We start from the raw sequence: 18,133 nt of genomic DNA, 5'->3' as shown, positions 1-18,133 counted from the left end.
ACAAACGAGCCTGCAGCTGACGTGGACATTTACCCCCTCCATAAATCTTCGTCCGCGAAGCCAAGCCAAAGAAAAAGTTGGTTCTTAATTATGACTGAATTAATGAATGGTGAATGGTACTGCCTTCCAGTCCTCAACACAGAGCAAGGATGAAGCAAGGCATTGGGAAAGAGTGGCACTATATGAATGTACAGTAAGTGTAAGGTAAGCCTTGTTAAAATACACAAATTGACCAGAGACTTTCTAGCATTGCCTCCAAATATGGCATTGGAGCTGTTATCCTTTAAGTTGATGGGCCAGATGGCCTATTTCTGCTCCTATTTCTTGTGATATAATTGCAGATCATGTGAGCTGTACTGTATGTTGCTTGCATATTAAGAAAACATGCACAAACAAAAAACTCTTACTTGCCTTCACAAATTTCTGCTATGATGGCTCTTAACAGTTGCAACATGAACAAACAGTCTTGAGGCATCAGATCCAAAGAAACTTGGCTGCAAGGATTTAGAAGGTTAGGGTTAGAACATATTTTGACTGGAGGTCAGTGACCAGTGGTGTATGATCCTTATAAATGACTTGGCTATGGTAGTGGAATGATGGGTTAGTAAATTTGGAAGTGTTGTGGATAGTGCAAGGCATTGTTGTAGACTACAATGGGATAAAGACAGGATTTGGGTTGCATTCAATCCAGAAAAGTGTCTGTCCTTTCGTTGGATATGTGGATCAATCCATGCAACAAGCTTACACAGACAAGGCTCATTAATGTCTCCATTAACTGATAACTACCTTGATGCTGCCTCCTGCACTCATGATGAGCTTTTCAATTTTATCAGCTTTCCTGCCAACTTCCACCCTGACGTCAAATACCAGTTCATCACCAGTAACTGTCTCCTCTTTCTTGATCTTTCTATCTCGAGAGACAAACTATCTGGAGAGATTTTCTACAACCCTTTGAGTTCCACAGATACCTTGACTTCACATCATCTCATTAGTGAATTCTCCAGTCAGAATTCTATTCCTTCATTTCAATTCCTCTGTCTCCACCGCATTTGCTCCCAGAATGGGGCTTTCCATTCCAGAACATCTGCGATGTCCTCCTTCCTCAGAAAATGTGACTTCCCCTCCACTGAAATTAACTCATTAACTCAGCCCTCAACCACATTTCCTGTACATCTGCCCTGGCCCCCTTTCCCCATAAATGCCACAAGGACAAGGTTCCTCTGCTTCTCACCTACCACACTTCTCTGCATCCAATATATCATTCTGTGTCATTCAACCACTTTAATTCCACAACCCATTGCCACACTGACATGTTTGTTCATGGCCTCAGCAATCCTTAACCAGATGGCATTAATACCGACTTCTCTAATTTCCACTAAAACCCTCCAATAGTCTCTCTCTTTTCCTCAACCATCTGTCTGTTCCTCCACCCTTTTTCCTAACAGAGAGCTATGCTTCTTAGCCCTTTGCCTTCTCCCCATCACTTCTCATTTTTCATTTCTTCACCTTCCCACCTGTATCTACCAATCTCCTGTTGGCTTATGTTCCTCCCCTTTCTCCTCTCCTTCCCCACCATTTTATTCCAGTGTCTGCTGATTTTCAGCACTCCTGAAGAAGGGCTCAGGCCCAAAATGTTGACAACTTTTTGCTTTATCTGGATACTGCATGTGTGACCGACTGAGTTTCTCCAGCACATTTGTGTACTACCCTTAGAACTTCAGCATTTGCAGATTTTTTGTTTCCCTCAAAGTGTGAAGTGATTACACTTTGGTAGATTGAACCACAACATAGAGAACAAGGTTAATGGCAAAATTCTTAGAATATGGAGGAAAAGGGGGATTGCAACAGCAATGATTTATAAAAGCTTACAAACTAAGCTTGTTTTTTTCCAGCACACTATGAAGTTGGACTTTCTTTATTCACCACTAGACACAACAATGCATTCCTTTTCTTCCCAAACATCACCCATCCAAACCTCTGACCTTCTCATTGGATCACCATCACACAAGTGATCTTGATGCTATTAATCTGCTACTCCTGTAACTGCCCACCCCCCACCCCCCCCCCCCCCCCCCCACACAGCCTCCAAGCCATGCAAAGAGGCACCTGAATCAAACTGTCCCACTACGTAACAGTCTGGAGGGCTGAGAGTTCGGCCCAACCGAGTACGATAGTGCAAGTCAGGAAATGCACAGACCAGCTGACAAGGGTGTGAGCTGTCTTCTGATTCTGGCCCAAGCAGAATATGGACCGTCGATATGTATCGGCTTTAATCTGTCGACAGAGACCATGTCAGCTTTCTCATTCCTGTTGATTACAAAAATCTTTGTGTGGCGTCCTAAGACCTGAAAAGGACCATCATGTATGTGCTGAAGTGGTTTGCAAACAGCATCATGCTGAAGGAATAGAGGAGTACAGCATTTTAAATAGTTTGGCACATACCCTGCAGATGATTCCTTCTGCATAGGAGTAAGTATGAGTAATTTCATGTTTTCCCGAAGGCGATCAATATAACTAGCCAGATCATAGAGCATTGTGCTTGGACTTGGATTCACAAACTCACCTGGCAAGTAGCTCCTTCCCCATAATCCAACATCCAATTTTGCATGAGACCAATTAAAATGCTCTGTACTAGTTTGATTGATGTTTTTTTTTAACCAGGATGTAATAGTTTACAAACTAATCTTGTGCTATGTGGGAACTCAGGGTGACTGATAATGTCCCTGCGAACTACGTGTTCAGGAAGTGTGTTCAACTGCAGCTCTTGATTGACCACATGATGGCACTGGAGCTGTGCATGGACCCATTCTGGAGCATCTGGGATGCTGAGGATTTGGTGGACAGGACCTTTAGCGAGTTGGTCACACCACAGCTTCATAGAGTTGAGGGAGATAGGGACTGGGTGACAAAGGGTAAGAGTAAGAACAGGACGTAATCCAGGAGTCTCCTGTGTTCATCTCCCTGAAAAACAGATATTCCGCTTTGGATGTTGTTGGGGGAGATGGCCCATCAGGAGAAGGCAGCAGTTGCCAGGATTAGGGCACTGTGAGTGGCTCTGCTGTGCAAGAGGGCCAGAAAAAGAGTGGTAGGACAATAGTCATAGGGGATTCAATTGTAAGGGGAATAGACAGGAGCTTCTGTGGCTCCCGGTTGGTGTGTTGCCTCCTGGGTGCAAGGGTCAGGGATATCATGGAGCTGCTGCAGGGCATTCTGGATGGGGAGGGTGAACAGCCAACTGTCGTGGTCCATGTTGGTATCAACGACGTAGGAAAAAAGCGGGATGAGGTCCTACAAGCAAAATTCAAGGAGCTTGGAAGGAAGTTAAGGAGTAGGACCTCTAGGGTAATAATCTCTGGATTATTGCCAGTGGCATGAGCTAGTCAGAGTAGGAATTGCAGGATAGATAGAATGAATATGTGGTTTGAACAGTGGTGTAGGAAGGAAGGGTTCAGATTCTTGGGGCATTGGAATCAGTTCTGGGGCAGATGGGATCAGTTCAAACAGGATGGTCTCCATCTAGGTAAGGCCGGAATCAATGCCTTCGGGAGAGTGTTTGGTAGTGCTGTTGAGGAAGGTTTAAACTAATGTGACAGGGGGATGGGATCAGGAGTAGAGACAGAGGGGTTTAGCATGAGGGAAGAAGTCAGAGATAGGAGGGTGAAAAGCAAAAGAGGCAGGCAGGTAACCTCAGGGCAAAAATGTAAAAGGGCCACTTTACAGCATAATGGTGATAGGGTTAAGGCTCTGGTTAAAAAAAAAGCTTGAATGCCTTGTGTCTTAATGCAAGGAGTATTCGTAATAAGGTGGATGATTTGAATGTGCAGATAGCTGTAAATGACTATGATATAGTTGGGATCACAGAGACATGGCTTCAAGGGGACCAAGCCTGGGAGTTTAACATTCATGGATTTTCAATATTCAGGAGGGACAGACAGAAAGGAAAAGGAGGTGGGGTAGCATTGTTGGTTAGAGAGGAGTTAAAAGCAATAGAAAGGAAGGATGTTAGCTTGAATGATGTGGAATCAATATGGGTAGAGCTGCAAAATGCAAGGGGGCAGAAGACGTTAGTGGGAGTTGTATATAGACCACCTAACAGTAGTAGAGAGGTTGGGGATGGCATTATACAGAAAATTGGAAATGCGTGCAACAAAGGCAAGGCAGTTATAATGGGTGACTTTAATCTCCATATAGACTGGATGAATCAAATTGGTAAGGGTACTGATGAAGATGATTTCTTAGAAGGTACACAGGATAATTTTCTAACCCAGTATGTTTAAGAACCAACAAGGGAACGGGTCATTCTAGACTGGATTCTGAGTAATGAGGAAGGGTTAATTAACAATCTTGTTGTGCGAAGCCCTTTGGGCAAGAGTGACCACAATATGATGGAATTTTACATTGGGATGGAAAGTGACAGAGTTAATTCTGTAACTCAGGTTCTGATCTTAAAGAAGGGTGACTTTGAGGGTATGAGACGTGAATTGATTAAGTTAGATTGGCAAATGTTACTTAAAGGATTAACTGTAGAAAGGCAATGGCAAGCATTTAAGGATCACCTGGATGAAATACAGCGTTTGTTCATCCCAGTTTGGAAAAAGAATAACTCAAGGAGGGTAGTAGATCCTTGGATAACAAGGGAAATCAGGGAGAGTATCAAGTGTAAAGAGGAAGTGTATAGACTAGCCAGGAAAGACAGAATACCAGAGGATTGGGAGAAATTCAGAGTTCTACAGAGGAAGACAAAGGGATTCATCAGGAAAGGCAAAAGAGATTATGAGAGAATGTTGGCAGGGAACATAAAAAATGACTGCAAAAGTTTTTATACATATGTAAAGACAAAGAGACTAGTAAAGACAAATGTGGGTCCCTTGCAGTCAGAAACAGGTGAATTGGTCATGGGGAACAAGGACATGCCAGACCAATTAAATAACTACTTTAGTTTGGTCTTCAGTAGGAAAAATATGAATAATCTTCAGGAAATAATAGGGGACCATGGGGATAATGTGACAGAAGGACTGTGGAAAATAAGTGTAAGTTATGAGGTTGTGTTGGATAAATTGAAGGGATTAAAGGTAGACAAGTCCCCAGGGCCAGATGATCTGCATCCCAGAGTACTAAAGGAAGTAGCCCATGAAATAGTGGATGCATTGTTTTTTTTAAACTTTAATTATTCATTCAAAATACAGATAATAAGTAACATATATAACAATAAACAAAGCATGAATGTTATTTTTTTATATATATTAAAAAGAAGAAAGAAAATAAAGGAAAGAAACCCCCCCCCCCTTTCAAACAACTCTCCTAAGGAGAGCCATAAAGAAAAAAGAAAAAAATAAAGAAAAGTAAAGCATACATATTAAAATCTAGTCAATATAAATCAAAATGTAAATATTCTGAATATAACAACCACCTATTAATAAAGAAAAACTATAATTATCCATGAAACATATGTAATTTTTTTCCATTATTAAAAAATATTTCCTCTCATTATGCCAAAAGTCTCAAATTTAATCATTTCAGGTAAAATCATATCTCTACCGAACACGTTTTACCAAAGATCGAACTTGATAAAATTACGCTTATGCTTAATTGGACTGTTTAAACCCCGAACATTAAAAGTAGCAAACTTCAACTTTGACATATCCACTAATATTACTAAAAACTAATAATATCAATATATAAAGACTCAGATTAACGTAAATAGGCCCTCCAATAGGAGAAAAAAAACCCACAAATTAAAGTCTAAATAAAATGAAAATTAAAAAAAAGAAAAAAAGAAAAAAAAAACAAAAAAACTACCAAATGGTAGTAATCCCTAAACAAAAGTTGGGTGTGGCTCACCCACCAGTGGCTGATGACTAGTAGAACATAGAGCAAATTTCTCCCTCCCCAGCCAAACAAAGAATAACAACAAGATATCATAATGACATAAAAAGAAAATAAAAATAAAAAAGTTCTTCTTTTCATCCAAGAAATTCCAGACTTGGCAACCCCATTTCAAGGAAACGGACTCTTTCCATTCCCATTTCTCTCATTTCTGCTGTTTCTTCCATTTCCAGAACAACCAGATTCTTCTTTAGGAGACAATGGTGGGCTACGTCTTTGTCCTCTTACATCTGGAAACGAGTCAGCAAAACTCATTGCTTCATAGTCATTCTCAAAAAACCGAGATTGAAAGTCTCCACAAATCATCTTCAACACTGCCGGATAACAAAAAGTAGACTTATAACCTTTATGCCACAAAACTTCTTTAACTGGATTAAATCGACGCCGACGCTGAATAACCTCTTGACTCAAATCAGGATAGAAAAAAACTCTACTATTCTGAATCATTAACGGAGCTTGTCGTTGTCTCGCGTTTTGCACTGCTAAACGAAGTATCGTTTCTCTGTCCAAATAATTCAAACATCGAATTATCACGGGTCTTGTTGGTTGACCAGGCAGAGGTCTTTTTCTTAAGGCTCTATGAGCTCTTTCCAATAACAGACCTTCAGAGAAAAATTCCTGCCCAGTACTTGTGCAATCCATTCAGTAAAAAAAATGAAGAGGATCTTTTCTTCCATACCTTCTGGCAAACCAACAATCTTCACATTATTCCTTCTACTTTGATTCTCCAAATAATCTACTTTCCTCTCTAACTCCCTCTCACGTTCTCACAATTCTTTAACGGATTCTTCCACCTCCAACACTTTTTCTGTATTAGAAGCCACTTGTTGTTGACATTTCAAAAAATCAGCCTGAAATTGTTTAAAATCCTCACAAGATGCTTCCACACGTATTTTAACTGTATCCAGTTCCAAACTGAGCCTCTGAGACATTTCATTAAGCATAGGCTGAATGATGAGGCTTAGCTGTTTACATTGTAATTCAGAAAAGCTCAGCCCTGCTTTCTCTTGCATAGTGGCAGGACCTGGTAACTGCAGCTCCTGCTGCATCTCAACAAGAGGCAGTTTAACAGTTTTACTGCAGGTCTGGACTCAGCGATGGCACCCCGACTTCCTCAGGGGGCCGACGCTGTTCTCCACCCGCAACCCGTTGTTGCTTCAAAAACTCACAAAAAAGGCCATAATATTCAGATTGGAGTATATCCTGGGGTATTTCAAGCAATGGAGTCATCTTCTTGCGTGCCCCCTCCATTAAAGTCAGCAGGCTGCCAGAATCAGGATCCACATCGGGGGCACACGCACCTTCCTCCTGAGAACGGGTAATTCCAGCGATGTACTTCTCCTGGTGAGTAGTAGTCATTTTTTCAGCTCCCACAGGCAATCTCTGTGGTTTAGGCTTGAAAGAAAGCAAACCTGAAGTTGTAGCAAACTGTTTAGGCTCTAAATCTTCAACACTCCGAAAATGTAGTTTCTTCTGTACTTGAGGTTTAATCTTTTTACCTTTAATAGCCATAACAATTCCTTGATACTTTAAACTAAGTTTTAAAAAATTTAAACCTGAAAACAAAGAGTTAAAAATGGGTTCTTAAAAGTCTGGCCAGAGAGGTCGAGATTACACGTCTAGACTCTACGCCATCTTGCCACGCCCCCCGTGGATGCATGGTTGATAATTTTTCAAAACTCTAGTTCCTGAGGACTGGAGGGTGGCTAATGTAACTCCACTTTTTAAAAATGGAGGGAAAGAAAAATCAGGGAATTATAGACCGGTTAGCCTGACATCGGTAGTGGGGAAAATGTAAGAGTCAGTTATTAAAGGTGTGATTGCGGCACATCTGGAAAGTGGTGAATTCATTGGTCAGATCCAGCATGGTTTTATGAAGGGAAAATCGTGTCTGACTAATTTTTATTGAATTTTTTGAGGATGTAACTAGTAGAGTGGATAGGGGAGAACCAGTAGATGTGGTTTACCTGGATTTTCAAAAGGCTTTTGTTAAGGTCCCACACAGGAGATTACTATACAAACTTAAGGCACACGGTATAGGGGATATGGTATTGAGGTGGATAGAGAATTGGTTGACAGATAGGAAGCAAAGAATAGGAATAAACGGGTACTTTTCGGAATGGCAGTCAGTTACTAGTGGGGTACCACAAGACTCAGTGCTCGGACCCCAGTTATTTATGAGATATATTAAAGATTTAGATGAGGAAATAGAGAACAGCATTTCCAAGTTTGCAGACGACATGAAGCTGGGTGGGATTGTAAGCTGTGTAGAGGCTGTTAAGAATGTGCAGGGTGACTTGGACAGGCTGGGTGAGTGGGCAAATGCATGGCAGATGCAATATAATGTGGATAAGTGTGTGGTTATCTACTTTGGAGGAAAGAATGGGAGGGCTGAGTACTATCTTAATGGTATCCAATTAGGAAAAGGGGAGATGCAAAGAGACCTGGATGTCGCTGTCCATCAGTCATTAAAAGTGGGCAGGCGGGTGCAGTAAAAAAGGCGAATGGTATGTTGGCGTTCATATGAAGAGGATTCAAGTTCAGGAGCAGAGAGGTATTGATGCAGTTGTATAGGGCCTTGGTGAGACCTCATCTGGAGTATTGTGTTCAGTTTTGGTCTCCTTATCTGAGGAAGGACATCATTGCCATGGAGAGAGTGCAGAAAAGGTTTACCAGATTGATACCAGGGATGGCAGGACTTGCATATGAAGAAAGGCTAGAACGACTGGGCTTGTACTCGCTGGAGTTTAGACGATTAAGAGGAGATTTAATAGAAACGTTCAACATTCTTAAGGGATTTGACAGGCTAGATGAAGGAAGATTGTTCCCAATGTTGAGCAAGTCTAGAACCAGGGGTCACAGTTTAAGGATAAAGGGGAAGTCTTTTAGGACTGAGATGAGGAAGAATTTTTTTTCACTCAGAGGGTGGTGAATTTATGAAATTCTCTGCCACAGGAAGTGATTGAGCTGGTTCCATAGCTATATTTAAGAGAGAGTTAGATTTAGTACTTGTGACTAGGGGGATCAGGGGGTATGGAGAGAGAGCTGGAACAGGGTACTGAGTGGATGATCAGCCATGATCAAAATGAATGGCAGTGTAGGCTTGAAGGGCCAAATGGCCTACTCCTACACCTATTTTCTATGTTGCTATGTTTCTATGAACAGACTCAAAAATCTCCTGCCTCAGCCACCATCATAAAAGGCCTAGGCCTTTCTGTGAAAAAATTGTAGATGAAATTTTCATCCAATTTATCAAGGGTCACATCTTGAAGATGGAGACCAACGTTGATCTGGCGATACTGGATGAGATCAGAATTGGTGTGCTGTGCACAAGCTGTGTCAGTGAAATCAATGATAGTAGTTGTATGGAAGGCATCAGTGTCACGCCTGGACAGGGCATCGTCCATGACATTCACTTTTCCTTGGATTTGGAGTATGTCCAATGAAATTTGTAAGATGAAGTTCAGGTGCTGAATTAATCAGGGTGAGTAGAGATGTGTGCTTGTACTCATGGATAAAAGGCTGGTGGTCTATATAAATGTTCAAAGGCGACCTTCCAATAAAAAGTGGAAATGTTTCACTGCGAGATAGATGGCCAAGAGTTCACAACCAAACCTACTATACTTTGCCTTAGCCGGTGACAGCTTGGTGGAAATAAATACCAGAGATTTCAATTGTCCATGAACTCATTGTTCTAACACTGCTCCCACAGCACTGATAGACACATCTGTGGTAAGAGAAAGCAAGGCATTGGGTTTTTGATGGACAAACATCGTGGTATTCGCAAGTGCAGTCTTTACACTGTTGAGTCTGCAAGGCTTTGTCTCCCAAAGTTAATGTCCTTTTGGACATGGACTTATCAGATTCTTTTAGTTGTGCAGTAAGGGGTAATAGAGATGCTCCAGCATTCGGCAGGAATTGGCAATAAAAATTCATCATGCCAAAATATCATCCCAATTGGCCAAACGTGAGTTCTCAAAACTCTTGCACTTTCAATTCATCAGGCAAAATATCATGTTGTGTTACTCTATATGTCCCCAGAATATAAGATCAGCAGAGCCAAAAATGGTTTTACTGGGTTTGATCACAAAGTCAAACTCATCAAGTCTCTGAAAGAATGAGATAAGGTGGAGCTTGTGCTCCTTTTCATCCACACTTGCGACTAGAATATTGTCGATGTAAACAAACACAAAATCGAGGTCAGTGAGTACGTGGTCCATAAACCACTGGAATGTCTGAGCTGAATTCAGTAAACTGAATGGCATTTGCAAAAATTCAAACATACCGAATGGGGTAATCACTACCGTCTTTTCGACATCGGAAGGTTCAACTAGATTCTGAAAGTAAGCATGTACTAAATCTATTTTGAAAATATGTTTGCCATAGAGTTTTGCTGAGAAATCTTGTAAATTGGGATTGCTGTATCGGTGAGGCACCATAGAATTGTTCAGGGCACGATAATCACCACAAGGCCACCAATCCCCAGGAGATTTTTTGGAACCATGTGCAAAGGTGAAGCCCAGCATCTGTCAGATCGACAGACTATGCTGAACTCTTCCATGTGATTAAATTCCGATTTTGCTATTTTAAGACAGTTCGGGGGTAATCTACAAGCCCGTGTTACAATCGGAGGACCCCATGTGGTGGGTCACTGCATGTTTAATGTCTGTATAATGATAAGATGGGATCACTAGGTGGGGGAAGCCCTTGTTGAAGGCTTGTCAGGTGGGTGTTGGCATTTGAGGGACAACAAATGCAGCTCATTTGCATACAAGAGCTGCGGTCCAAGATGCAGCCATTTTTTAAATCCACCAACGAAGGAATCTATTCCCAAAATGAATTTGTCACATTTGCAACCATGAAAACCCTCCAAAAAGGTTTCTTGTAACCAAAATCCAACGTGAGTGACTTATGGCCATAAGTTTGAATATGAGAATCATTTGTGGCCGAAAGAACATATGACATATCGGGGTGTCTGTATTTCTCAGGGTTTGGAGGGACCACTAAAATCTCCGCACCAGAATCGACACAAAATTGAACACTCGAGAGACAGTCCTTGAGGAAAAGATGGGCAGTAGTTGCTTCTACTGCTGGGCCTGATCATTTCATGGCTGCCATTTGTAGAAGTCATATGGTGGCTGACAGGATCAGGCAGCAGCACCAAAGCCTGGAGCGGCACAGTCAGTACTGCCATTTGCTGTTCCAACTCAGTTATTTTCTATTGATATGGTGTTATCTTCGATTGATAAGGTGCTGGCACTTCACAAGGTGCAGTAAACGATCGTTCCAGTTCCATTTGCTCCTGCTGACTAGAGGAAGAAGCCAATCCCTCTATCTACAATGCAGAGGTCATGGACATAATGAGGTTGGTATGATCCACTGATTGATTGAGAGTGGAGATTCAAAAGGCACTCACCAAATGTCCTTGAACATTATGAAGTAAAAATCAAAGGAATCTCTGTTTCCAAAAATCGCCTTCGATTTTGTTACCCTGCACCATTTCCTCAACATCTGTGACGGCGTATTGCCTAAGCTGTTACATGCTAGCAATTTGGAAATATGAGTCTCCCTAGATGGCTGAGTACACAGCAGATTAACCAATTCAAGAATGTCATATGGGATATAACCATCTGGATCAACCAAAACATCCTTCACTTCACAGGCAATCTGTTCTGGAAGATGCTCCACAAGTAAACCATGCTTTGTCTTCTGAATCCTCACTCTGAGGGTAGAGAAGCATGTTTCAAATATTGTGAACCATCCTGATGCATTGTGAATAAAAAGAGGAGGAATCTTCAGTTTGACCTCCATAACTGCTCCTTTGAGGGGTTTATCCTCATCCCAATCCATTTTAAATTAGAAGGTCCTGCGAACTCATGGGGTCACTACTTGTAACAGTACTGATTTATAACACATTACAAACCAATAAAGAATACACTCACTCATTTCTTCAAACACACCATGAAGATGAATTTCTTTTTTCACCATCAGACGCAACAGTGCATTCCTTTTCTTCCCAAACCCGGCCCAGACAAACCCTTCTAGTCTTCATACTGAATCACTACCACATGAGTGATCCTGATGCTATCCCTCTGCTCCTCCTGCAGGATCTTGGGATCCAAGTCCATTGATCCCTCAAAGTTGCTGCATAAGTTGATAGGGTGGTTAAGATTGATTATGGTGTGCTGGCCTTCATTACTCTTTGAAGTGAGTTCAAGGTCCAGGAGGTAATGTGGCTGCTCAAAAATACTCTGGACCATACTTATACTCATTTTTGGTTAACACATTAAGGTTCCTTTTATTGAGACATAATAATACATTTAAAAAGTAATATTGTATACCTGATATACTTAAACTTTGGTCTGCCATAATGCAAACAAAGAGTTGCCATGAGCATTACCTGGTACCCCAACATTAAGAGAAAGAGAAGCAAAAGAAGGTTCCTTCAGAGACCCTGAGTATCTGTGAATTCGCCTAAAACACTCCCGCAGCCAGTGTAGCCGCACCCACTACTGTTTAATCCATTGGCAACCTGAGCTCCAGGTCCAAATGTCTGACACAATCAGGAAGCCTTCAGCACCAAGGTCCTCTGGGTGCCCTTCTTGCCCTTAGCACTCACATGAATCAGGTTCTGATATCTGGTTTCCATGAGCCCGAATTCATCAGCCCGCAGACTGTGTGGGCCCTTTGAACACAAGTTGCCATCAGTTCTTTGAGTACTTTGACCACAAGCCACCAACTGCTTGCAGTCTGTGTGCATCCTTCCGCTGCTGAAACCTTTGCTGGTCTGATGCTGTGGTCACCCCTGTAGGGTTGTCTCACATGCTTCTTCTTGATTTGGGCTCTTTGGGCTTTTGGTGCCTCTGCTCTCCAAGAGTCTGCATTCCCTGGTGGTATGCTGCTCAGCACTGTGCCGCCATGTTGGGCACAGACCTCCATGGTTGCAGGATTTGTGAAAAAAAACAGCAGCTCCTTAAATCCTGTATGGAGCCGATGGCATATTGACTGGGCAGTAGGACCCTGCGGGGTAGCGCTGTGTCTCCACAACCTGCTCTCCTGGGTCCACACCAATGGCAGCCGCTGCCATTTTACAGGAAGGATGTGCAAGTTTTAGAAATGGTGCAGTGGTTATTTACCAGCATGCTTCCTGGATTAGAAAACATATCTTTTGAAGAATGGTTGAGTGTCTTAGGGCTTTTTTTCTTTTGAGAGACAGAGAACAAGAGGCAATTCAATAGAGGGGCATAGATAGAATGGAGAGCCAAAATCTTTCTCCCAGGGCAGCAATGGTCAATACCAGATGATTGGAATAAAGTTTAAGGGAGATGTCAGTGGTAGGTATTTCACACAGAAACTGGTGGGTACTTGGAATGCATTGCCAGAGGTAGTAGTTGAGGGTGATAGAGTTCAAAGGTGGCATTTAAGAGACTCTTACTTAGATAGACACTCTCTATGAAAAATAGAGGGTTATGGACTGTCAGGAGGGAAGGGTTAGATTTCTCTGGAGTAGGTTTTCATGGGTCAGAACAACATGGTGAGCTGAATGGCCTTCACTGTGCTGTACATTCTATAAAAGTGGAGCCAAACAGAAAAACAGTTTCAGCTCAAACAGAAACAACAATAGTTTTGAGTAAAAGCCGGATCTGGGAGAAGTTATCAGTGTGGAGATCCAATTATTACATGGTTGACAAGAAGCCCCGAAAGATAGATTTAATCACAAAAATCTCTGCTAAAGCTGGGATTGTAGTGAAATACACAAAAGTGCTGGAGAAACAGCAGGTCATGCTGCCTGAGCCCTTCATCAAGGTATGAGCAAAAAATAGGCAGGTGCCTGAATAAAAGGTGGGGTGAGGAAAGGAGGGTCGAAGGGTTAATGGAATGGAAGTCTTGGGTGGACATAGGTGGGAGGGAGAAAAGAAAAAAGTTCAGGTGATATGGGAAGGGGTAGCTTTCTGAATGGAGTGAGAAGGGGGTGGAGAGCTGGAAGAAAAGACACAGATAGGGAAATAAGACAGAGTGTGGAATGGTTTAATGGAAGCTGGAGAAGTCGATGTTAATGCTGTCTGGTTGGAGTGTGCTCAGGCAGGAATATTAGGTTTGTTTCAGCAATTTGCATGTAGCCTCAGTTTGGCAGTGCATGAGGGCGTGAACAGACATGTCAGTGTGGGAAAGGTGTGTGAAATTAAAATGGTTAACTACTGGGAGGTCCCTATTTTTGCAGTGGACAAAGTGAAGGTGCTCGATTAGATGGGTTCCCAATATGCGTCCAGTCTCTCTCATATAGAGAAGGTCACAATGGGAGCATGAATTCAGTAGATGAACCCTACGGATTCACAAGTGAGTTATTTAGAAGAACTGAAGGAGGAGGTGTTGGGTCAAGTTTTGCATTTTTTGTGGACACAGAGACTGGTACTGAGGGGCTGATGAGTGGGAAGGAATGAGTAGATGACAGAGTCCAGGAGGCACAGTGCCTGTGGAAAGCCTGAGGTTAGAGGCTGTGGGAGGGAGATGCCCAGAAATAATAAGGTCAGTGATGGTGCATGAAACTTGATGTTTCTTGGTGGGATCCTGTTCAAGGGGTAAGTAAGAGGAGGTGTCTGAGGACTGTCGTCTGGCCTCAGCAAGGTTGAGGTCAATGTGCTAGATCACAACTGCATCACCTTTGTAAATGGGTTTAGTGGCGAAGTTGAGATAGGTGCAGAGAGAGAGAGAGAGAGAGAGAGAGGGTCAATGTGGTCTGAGATGGTGAAAATTGAATGTGAGGGTAGTGATGAAGTCGAAATGGTTTATGTATTGGCGAGAGTTGGAAATAAAAACATCCAAAATGGGCAAAATGCCAGAACAGCATGTTCAAAAGGAGGAAGAAAGCTTAAGGTGGGAGTAGGGATGTTCAGTGGGAGGTGGACAAACCTGGTGGAGTTAGGCACAGAGACTGAAGCAATAGAAGAAGAATTTGGCGTTGTGTTAGGCGCGGAACTCATTGAGATACAGAGAAAGGTGAAACTCTACTGAGGACAGAGTGTTCCATCCTCAAAAGGGGATGGTAAAGACAAGGCCAGATTAGAGTGGGGGTCAGTGGATTGGAGGGTAGGAGGATGAGAAGGGTAATAGTGGGAAGCTGAGGATTGAGGAATTTGGGGAAGTGGGGGATTGTTGATGTCTGAAAAGGAGGTTGAGGGTCAGTCATCAGAGGGAGAGATTGATGATTAGTCAGGTTAAAGGGGAGTTGTGGAGAGGTGAGAGAGTCAGCAGGATTGGGGTGATGAGAAAGGGGGAAGCTCAAAAATGGGTGAATATGGAGAGGTGTGAAGGAATAGGGAAAGATAAGGAGTGGTGGTAGGGGTGAAGGAGTAGTGGGATCCATGAGTAGAGGCATGAATGTATTAGCCTGGAGAAGGCAGAGGTCGGGGTGGGAGCTGTTGATGGTGTTAACGAGGATGATGGAAAGGGAAGTGGTCATCATCTACATTACAAGTCATGATCTAGTGGGAGACTGAGGTGTCATGGGTTCTGTCCCATGGGCAGACAGGGCCAAGAATAGTGGTGGAAACATTGAGGGCACTTGCCCATGGGCAGTCAGTGCTGGGGTTTTTGACAGAGGTTTCAGGGCCTCTGACCTTTGGGTAGCTGGTGCTATGGTGGAAACCCACATCAGAGGTTACAGGGGCAGTTGTCTCTGGGGAGGTGAACTGATTCTTGATAGATGCCAGATAAATGTAGAGAGATAAATATATGCTTACTGCCTGGTTCTCATTTCCTAAAATGCAAGAATCAATCTCGTCACGAGGTGCATGATGGCTGGAAGTGGATGCAGCCAATGCTAACTACCTCAAGCAAGGTTGAGGTCAATGTGCTAGAGGCTGAGTTTTAGGAAGGGCCCCATGACATTGCCCCCCTGCCTGCATCAGCAGCTTGTGTGTACTTGCCTCAGATTTCCGAGTCTCCCATGTGTGTTGCTCTTCAATCATCTGAGTTGTACTTGAAACATCGTTTGTACTTAACATAGCATAATAACATAACAATTACAGCATGGAAACAGGCCATTAGGCCCTTCTAGTCCGCACCGAACCAAACACCCCTTTCTAGTCCCACCTCCCTGCACAATGCCCATTACCCTCCATCTTCTTCTCATCCATATACCTGTCCAACCTTTTCTTAAATAATACAATTGACTCCGCCGCCACTATTTCTCCCGGAAGCTCATTCCACACGGCTACCACTCTCTGAGTAAAGAAGTTCCCCCTCACGTTACCTCTAAACCTCTGCCCCTTAATTCTTAACTCATGTCCTCTTGTTTTAATCTTTCCTCCTCTTAACGGAAATAGTCTATCCACATCCAACTTTCAGAGTTAAATATCTCAAGTTAGACACTGCAATTTTGAGACCCATACAACATAGTCAATAAAATATGTTCGATGGGCACTTCATAACTAGGTAGGTTAACAGGAGGATACTTAATGCCACACCATGTGCTAATGATCTACTTGATACCTCTGGGTGGACACGGGCCCAGAGCCACTGCCCGCCCCATCAGTCATTGTCATTACCAGCAGGATTCAGGCAGGAATGAAATTCTCTCCTCAAGGAAGAGCGGGCCCAAGGAATAAATCACCCCTCCCTCAGCAGTCCAGGATATTTTGGGACACTGCCTCACTCAGTATCTGCTAGCCGACTCTATCCTGCTCCCGCCATGCTGCCTGACCCCCTGTGTTGCAGAAGCTCCCTCCCCCCAGGAAACTGCTCCCCCAGCAAATAAGAGCATTTTGTAGCTTATAGCGATATATTAAAATTTTTAGACCCAGATGGGGAACAATCAAAAACAAGGGCTTTTGGCATATTACAACGATATAACTTAGTGTATGTTATTGTAATTTTAATTACTTAGAATTACAACCACAGTGAGTGACTTGCTGCAGACTTTCCTGTTGAACTGCATTACTGTTTGCATTTTTTTTTAAAATGGGGTAGATGGAGCAGTTTCTGGAACACCAGGCATTGTCGGTAATGTGAATGTCATTGGCCTCTTGTGGAACAGCAGAGACCAAGAACTTGTTAAATGTCCCCCACAACAACAGGGGTAAAAAAAAGCAGAACCTGTTCGAAATTATTGTTGTGTGGATCCAGTACCAGTGATGAGCCAGAAGGAGTGGGAGAGCAGAGATGAGTCTATCAGTGCTCCTTCGTGGGGATGAACTGCCCAGTGTTTCTATCCATGGCCCTGTGCAGGTTTCAACTGCCTGTAGAACAGGGCTGGTGTCAGTTCCCAAAATGTTTTTGAAACGCTGCAAAGGTGTGGGGAGCCAGGCCAGCGCCAAACTGTTGGTGCCAAAATATCGGAAGGGCTACAAATGTCATTTTGTTTCACCAAAATGGCCATCAACAAAATGCTTGATTCCTCTCCATCCCAGTTTCGTTTCCCTGCACTGTCAAAACTCAATGCACTGAATTAATATCGTTTCCATTCGTTTCACTCATGCCCTTTCCATCCTCACTTCAGCTACTTAAACTGTTCAAATGACAACTTTTGTTAAACCCATCCATGTTCCCACAGTTCCATACACACAGGCAATAGGCTCCAGGCACATACTCACTATCTTGCATCAGGTAACTTCCGTTTTTCCTCATCGATGCCAACAGATCATCCATCTCTGCGCAGCCGATGATCCTGTAATAATCTCATGGTGCTGAGAAGGTGACTGAAAGGCAAGGATCTGTCTCTGTCTCTCTGCCCCACCTGCCCCTCACCCCATCCTTTCCTCCCTCTCTCTCTGGTTTACAGCAAGCTAAGAAGGGCTGTGAGAATTTAGTGGATTCAATGTACCTCGTAATTTCCTGTGTGATAAATTTGCTTTGTTCAGATCAGTTTTGGAGACATGTTCCCGTACTTTGTTTTGTTCGAAAATGACATGTTCATGCAATCAAGTTCAAACATCTGTCTATTTTTACATTGTGTAGTGTAGATAAAAGCTCACACTTGAATGGAGGGAGAACTAACACTTTTATTAGCTTACAACACAGGTAGGGTTCATGAACAGGCTTCAGAGGGGTTCATGGTTTAGGTAGAAAACCAGGGTTATATATGGGCCCCCAGGGGAGGAACTGGGAGCCTGCACCAGTCGTTAGAACAGGACACTCTAGTGAATCCCAGTTCACTACACAGTGCTACTGGAAATTGTCCAATCGCAGTTTATTCATTGAATCGCCTCTTTTGAAATGTATTATTAGGTGTTTGAAACAGTTTGTTGTA

General features: G+C 42.9%; 2 protein-coding genes across 7 annotated transcripts in view; one reads left to right on the top strand and one right to left on the bottom strand.

Moving 5' to 3' along the window:
- The window catches only part of thsd7ba (thrombospondin, type I, domain containing 7Ba), a 1,034,072-nt gene that overhangs the window by 681,905 nt on the left and 334,034 nt on the right, over positions 1-18,133 (top strand). The window lies entirely within an intron of this gene.
- The window catches only part of LOC138762006 (uncharacterized), a 38,966-nt gene that overhangs the window by 7,582 nt on the left and 13,251 nt on the right, over positions 1-18,133 (bottom strand). Inside the window, exons 1-2 of one of the 3 annotated variants that reach the window (XR_011356708.1) lie at positions 17,478-17,641; positions 412-494 (exon numbers count right to left, since the gene is read on the bottom strand). Coding sequence is in view for 2 of the 3 variants with exons in the window: in XM_069935134.1 (XP_069791235.1) it covers positions 412-494; positions 17,474-17,532 (142 nt within the window). In the remaining variant the exon portion in view is untranslated. Of the gene's footprint in view, positions 1-411; positions 495-17,473; positions 17,642-18,133 lie in introns of those variants that run through there. The other 2 variants (XM_069935134.1, XM_069935133.1) reach the window with 2 other exon arrangements.

Source organism: Narcine bancroftii, chromosome 4 (genome assembly GCF_036971445.1).
Source record: "Narcine bancroftii isolate sNarBan1 chromosome 4, sNarBan1.hap1, whole genome shotgun sequence".
NCBI classification, from domain to species: Eukaryota; Metazoa; Chordata; class Chondrichthyes; order Torpediniformes; family Narcinidae; genus Narcine; species Narcine bancroftii.
This window is presented reverse-complemented; position numbering and strand designations above follow the sequence as displayed.